Here is a 6,558-nt window from a genome sequence, read left to right as displayed (position 1 = left end):
GAACAAAAGGGACCAATTGCCGCTGGACAGTTGGAGGGCAAATCACAGCTTCGGAGTCCGATCATGGCTCTTCTCTGGACTGTGGCAACACTGGACAACTTACACCCTCTCTCTGAGCCCAGCTGTCACCTCCCTCAGCGGGCTGGTGCAGTTAGTGCTCTTAGCATAGGTGCTCGGTGCACTGCCAATAGAGCTGGAGCTCAATGAATATACTATGTACCCGGACAGCAAAAATCAAGGATTCTGCTCACTGGGAGCTAGTCTGAGAAGGTCCCATGCAAGAAGTAGGATGACAGGGCTTCTTAACAAGAGGGAAGATCCACGTAGTCTGGAAGTCATCCTGGCACAATGGCCAGGACGCGAGAATTCCTAAGCTGTTTGCTGGCCCTTGTTGAAGACAAGTATCTTCATGGGGGTGAAGAAGGGATTTAATTCACCAGAGCAGTGAATTAAAAAAATAGCAGCAGGTCTGCTTTGACCCCTGCTATACCCACTGCCTGTGGATGTTGAGGAGGGAGGAGTCTGGAATGGACTTGTATTTCCCTGGGTGGTGGCCCCTAGCACCTGTGACCTAGTTGAGGACACACCTGCCCCTGCCTCCAGGCATGATGACCCCAGATGTCCCACAATCACCACAATTCTTTTTTAAAAAAAGAAAAAGCAAATATTTAAAAAGATAATTTTATTTATTCACTTCTATTTACTTTATTCTTATTTAAATAAACATATAAAATTACTTTCATTTACTTTATTATTTTACTTATTTACACATTATTTATTTTATTTATTCATTTTTGGCTGTTCTGGGTTGGTTGCTGCAGGGGTTTCTCTCTAGTTGCAGCAAGCTGGGGCTACTCGAGTTGCGGTGCGCAGGCTTCTCATTGTGGTGGCCTTTCTTGTGGAGTACAGGCTCCAGGCATGCAGGCTTCAGTAGTTGCAGCTCTCAGGCTCTGGAGCAGAGGTTCAATAGTTGTTGGATGTGGGCTTAGTTGCTTCGCAGCATGTGGAATCTTCCCGCATCAGGGATCAAACCCATGTCTCCTACATTGTCAGGCAGATTCTTTACCGCTGAGCCTCCATGGAAGCCCCTCCTTCTCCTCTTGAGTTTATTTACTGTAAGTGCTCAGCGTTCTGTTCCTTCTCAGTTACACAGCAATGACAGCAACACACCCGCACACACGCTGAGGAATGGATCCCGGATCCCAGTGGTTCCCACGCCCTCTCACGTCAGACTTGTGCTTGCGAGTGCTGTGGTCTGATGGGCAGGCAAAAGCAGGTCTTTCCACCTCTGTCCGAACTAGGTGTGGTGCAGAGAACACAGGCCCAGGGATCAGGAGATCTGACCACTTGACATGATAGTATTGGTTAGGAATGCACTGAGCTGCAAGTAACAGCCAGCCTAAATTCTCCTGGCATAAGAAGTCTGGAGGAGAGCAGTTTCAGGACTGATGCAGCTGCTTTCTTTCTGCGCGCTGGGATGGAGTGGGTGCTAAACAGATTTCCCCACAACGTGCGCACAGCAGCTGTGGACAAGGACACGAGTCTGGGGCTTCTGAAATCAGGGCCCATTCTGGCTCTACTGCTAATCAGCTGTGCAACTTCAGACAAGCCACTTCACCCCAGTCAGGTTCAGTTTCCCTTCTGTCCTACAGCAGCAAGGGCAGGACAAGATGATCTCACCTGAAAGCAGGCGCAATCTGTGCACACACACAACTCGGTGTGTTTAGTTATATCTTTTCAGTTCAAGCAGCCTGAGATAAAACCTATCTTAATATGAAGACAAGAGGGGCTTCCCTGGTGGCTCAGTGGTAAAGAATCTGCCTGCCAACGCAGGAGACATGGGCTCTATCCCTGATCCAGGAAGATCCCACGTGCGACGACTGACCTTTGGCGCTACAATGACACAGCCCGTGCTCTGGAGCCCGGGAGTCACAACTACTGAGCCCACGCGCTGCAACTACCGATGCCTGAGCGTCCCAGAGCCTGCTCTCCGCAATAAGAAAAGCCACCGTGATGAGAAGCCCGTGCAGGGCAACTAGAGAGTAGTCCCCACTCGCCGCAACAAGAGAGAAGGCCACGCAGCAATGAAGACCCAGCACAGCCAAAAATAGATACGCAAATGTATTACAAAATATGGAGACAGGAAATAGGAATATGAAAAACGACAGAAGACATTTCAAGAACAATTTTCAGATCCTACCCTTCCATCTCTTCCAGACATATCCTTCAGTTCAGTTCAGTTCAGTTGCTCAGTCGTGTCCGACTCTTTGCGATCCCATGAATCACAGCACGCCAGGCCTCCCTGTCCATCACCAATTCCCAGAGTTCACTCAAACTCATGTCCATCGAGTTGGTGATGCCATCCATCCAGCCATCTCATTCTCTGTCGTCCGCTTCTCCTCCCGCCCCCAATCATTCCCAGCATCAGAGTCTTTTCCAGTGAATCAACTCGTCGCATGAGGTGGTCAAAGTATTGGAGTTTCGGCTTTAGCATCAGTCCTTCCAATGAACACCCAGGACTGATCTCCTTTAGAATGGACTGGTTGGATCTCCTTGCAGTCCAAGGGACTCCCAAGAGTCTTCTCCAGCACCACAGTTCAAAAGCATCCATTCTTCGGCGATCAGCTTTCTTCACAGTCCCACTCTCACATCCATACATGACCACTGGAAAAACCATAGCCTTGACTAGACGGACCTTTGTTGGCAAAGTAACGTCTCTGCTTTTTAATATAATATCTGCTAAGTCACTTCAGTTGTGTCCGACTCTGTGTGACCCCATAGAGGGAAGCCCACCAGGCTCCCCCGTCCCTGGGATTCTCCAGGCAAGAACACCGGAGTGGGTTGTCATTTCCTTCTCCAATGTGTGAAAGTGAAAAGTGAAAGTGAAGTCGCTCAGTCGTGTCCGACCCCTAGCAACCCCATGGACTGCAGCCTACCAGGCTGCTCCATCCATGGGATTTTCTAGGCAAGAGTACTGGAGTGGCTAGGTTGGTTATAACTTTCTGTACGTAATTTAGGCCACAGAGGGTCCTTTAGACAGAAATGTGGGTTGTTTTTCTTTTTTCCTCCTCCTCCATTTTGCATGTAACATGTAAATCTTGCCTCCCATTTCCAGGTCTTTATAGTACAATCATATCATTTGACACAAGTGCTATGAAAATTTCAAAGTGTTTCTTTAATTCTAGCCTTTATGAAAACCAGAAGCATCTTGTTAAGTACTGTCAGTTTCATTTCCTACCTCTTGGCATTCACTGACTCATTATTTAATGTGTGCCTTCAGTGAAAAAAAGCGATGAGGCATCCGCCAGCCACTTCTCTGGCCAATGTGGAATGTTCTGAATCGTCCAAACCCTTTCTCTCAGCTCCTGCCCCAGGCTGAAACCCTTTTGTGGGTCCTCCGGGTGTTTATGCAGCTGACCTAGTTGACATTCCTGTCATCAGGAGTGCTATGCTGTGTCCAAACCTGGCCCGGGCCTGGCCTACCCCTCCAGTCTCACCACTCACCTCTTGACCTTTACCTAAACCACCACGTTGCTCCTCATCTGTACAGGTCATCCTGCTTGGCATCCCTTTTCAGCCACCCTCACCTGGCTAACTCGACTCATGCATTTAGATGCAGCATAACCACCACTCTTCCAGGAAGCTTTCTTGAACAACTTCCCAGGTTGGGGGCCAAATGTGCCTACAGGAACTCCCACAATCTTGTGCTCACCCACATTTCTCAGTTGAACTGTGTGAAACACACATTTAACTAACAAAAATTCAACCTTCTATGCTTGGCCAAAGAGAGAAAGAGAAGGACATTTTAATTCAAACAGGGCAGTCTTTGGTCTGAACACTTTCCTGAGAGGAAGTGATGGAATCCCTGACTGCATCTTAGTACTCCTATGTCCTAACATTGTGAGCATCTGTCCTTTCTGGGAGTGATTCTGGTATTTAAAGACATATATGTCTCACAGGGCAGGAAATGTCCCAGACAGAGCAAAAGGAGTCACATCCTGGGGGACCAAAGGAGAAAACATTAAAAATAGAAAAAGAAAAGCAGGACATACTCACTACAAACGCTTTTCTTTTATGGAAATTTTAGGATATGAGTTCAAAACCCAGCCTTGCAGCTAACCAACTTGAGTACTTTGGTCACATCACTGTAACCTGTTTAGACTTGGGATCACTAGGTGTGTCTGCCCATCTTAGATGGCTACCCCGAGGCTTAAATGAGGTAACAGATGTATGGAACCCACAGGGTAGACTCTCAGTAGCAGTTCACTGTTACTCCAGCTCATTCCGCCCTGCCTTCTCAGAACGGAAGCATTCCACCCACCACCGGCCAGATTCTGGGCAAGTCCACGGGACACATTCAGAGGCTCAGGAGCTAGGAAAGGTTCCCGGGGAGGTTCAATTTCCAACGTCTCAGTCTGCAAGCGTCCACCAAACTCCGCCCCAAGGTGGGACCCGGGGATGGAGTCCGGTTATAACCCTCCCCCCGACGGAGGTTTAGGCAGTGGTCCCAGGGGGACTCTAGGGCTCCGGGCCCCCTTGTAGCACTCTTCCTTCTGCAAGCTGCTTCCGGATCTATCTCCCTCCCGACCGCGAGTTCCTCGTGGGCGGGACGGGCCTGCAGGCCTCAGGATGCCGAGCTCAGCCCAGGGCTGCTCAGCGTGCCGGGGGCAGGAAAGGTGACTGAGTTCACGGTTAACGATGCAGGAACTCGGCTCCTCCCCGCAGCCCTGGTCCCATAACTACTGTCACGGCTCCATCTAGACGCGGGGCGCTCCCAGCTTTTGAGGGACGCGGCCTCGGCTGTTGCACACAGCAGACGCTCCCTCAACGCTCCAAACGCCAGTCCAGAAGTCTTAGCTCAGGTCGCCGCCCAGGACCATTTGCCGGCTCCTTCCCGAGGCCGCGTGCTCGGGACGCCGGGAACCCGCCGCGCCAGCAGCCCGCCGGTACCAGCCAGCCCTTCTCATCCACGGGCGCCGCCCCCTCGGCCCGGGAGTCGCCCCTAGCAACAGCAGTCCGGCCGGCTTCCTCGGGCTGCGCTGATTGGCCGAACTCCGGGAGGCGGCGGTGTCGTCACTTCCGGCACCCGGAGGCAGCAAAGGAAGCCGAGAAGCGGCCATCTTGGGTCCGTGAGGCTCGAAGGTACCGGGAGCGGCGGTGTCGGCAGCCGCCGGGCGGAGGCTGAGGCGGAAATCGAGCCGGAGGGAGAAGAGCAGCCAGGCGCAGGCGCTGCTTCCGCAGTCCCCTCCATGGTCGGCGCCCGCAGCTCGCGGGGACCTGTCTCGCACTCCACATCCTCTTCCTCAGGGGCCGCCGGCGGCGCTGTGTGGAGGCTCCGGCGCTGAAACCCGCGGCGCGACGGGCGGGGGCGGAGGAGGCGGCGAGGGGGTCCGGGCCTGCGGGGCGCCCTGAGGCGCGGGCACGCCGGCGGGCCGAGCCGCAGCCCGCCGCCGCCGCCGGCCCGGCCCCGCCGCCGCCCCCCGCGGGGCTCCTCGGCGCGGCCGCCGGGGCCGGGGGAGCATGAGCCCCGCGACGCTCCGGGGCACGGCCCGGGCCCGGCCCGGGTTCTAGACGGCCGTGGGGGCGGGGGGCCGCCCTCCCGCGGCGCCGCTCCGGAACCCGCTCGACGCCGCGCCGCCGGCCCCGGGGCCGCGCTGTTTTGTTTCGCCCTCGCGTCGTGAAGTGAAGTGAAGTAAAATGTCCACGAGGACCCCGTTGCCGACGGTGAATGAACGGGACGCTGAGAACGTGAGTAGCCTCGGCGGCCGCTCGGGTCGGGCCTCGGCGCGCCGCCCCCCGAGCGCGGCCGCGTCCCTCTGCTCGCCGCCCGGGGTCCGGTGGGCGGCCCGTTTCCGGGACGCGCGGGGCGGGAAGCGCATCCGTGGCTACGCCGGGGGCTCTCTCGGAGGCGAAGCGTTGAGGCTGCAGCGGGGCGGCCGCGGTCCTGAGAGGCGGTGGCCGCGCAGTGGGCTCTCGGAGCGTGTGTCGGGTCTCCGCTGCTAGACTCTCTTTCAGATGAAGTAGGCAGCTCTTGAGAGGCTCTCGGGTTAAAAACTGGTTGGTGGTGTTGACTAAACGTACTTGACGGGACCAAATGGACTGACCTTTATGCCTCGATCTGTAAATCGTCTGCAGCTGAATTTAGTGACAGTCGCTAGAAGTAAGCGCCCTCTGAGGGATCTTTTCGACCCCCTTCGGTGGAACTCCAGAGCTATTCAGAAGTTCTTGGAGAGAGTTTCGACTTACCGAGGAGTAGCCGCGTTTCCAGACGACTGTTTTGAAGGAGTTGGTTGAGCACCTTTCAAAGGAAGGTGTGTAGTCAAGCTGCCTGCCTCGCACTGCCTAGCCGAGGGTCACCCACTCTGGGCTTAGCTCTTCTCCTTCCTCAAAAGAACTTGGCTTAGATGAGCTCTTTGGTCCATCCTGGCACTCACATTCTGTGACTCTGTAAAAGGAACCTTGGCTTTTGTTCGTGTGAACTTCTTAAAAAGGCAAGGAACAGCAGTTTTAGTGACGGACAACTTGTAGTAAAAATTCCATTGGGAAGATGTTGACTCT

At 54.2% G+C, this 6,558-nt stretch overlaps 1 protein-coding gene across 6 annotated transcripts in view; it reads left to right on the top strand.

Moving 5' to 3' along the window:
* The first annotated feature begins 4,814 nt into the window (after positions 1-4,814).
* Positions 4,815-6,558, top strand: part of MARK3 (microtubule affinity regulating kinase 3) — a 102,184-nt gene continuing 100,440 nt past the window's right edge. Inside the window, exon 1 of one of the 6 annotated variants that reach the window (XM_088829831.1) lies at positions 4,815-5,748. In XM_088829831.1, the coding sequence (XP_088685957.1) occupies positions 5,698-5,748 (51 nt within the window). In that variant the 5' untranslated portion in view covers positions 4,815-5,697. The remainder of the gene's footprint in view (positions 5,749-6,558) is intronic. The other 5 variants (XM_055418604.2, XM_055418602.2, XM_055418603.2 and 2 more) reach the window with 5 other exon arrangements.

Source organism: Moschus berezovskii, chromosome 21, assembly GCF_049115385.1.
Source record: "Moschus berezovskii isolate FMDL1 chromosome 21, NW_MosBer_1.0, whole genome shotgun sequence".
Lineage (NCBI taxonomy): Eukaryota > Metazoa > Chordata > Mammalia > Artiodactyla > Moschidae > Moschus > Moschus berezovskii.
Note: the sequence above shows the minus strand (reverse complement) of the source record. Positions and strands in the feature narration are given on the sequence as shown.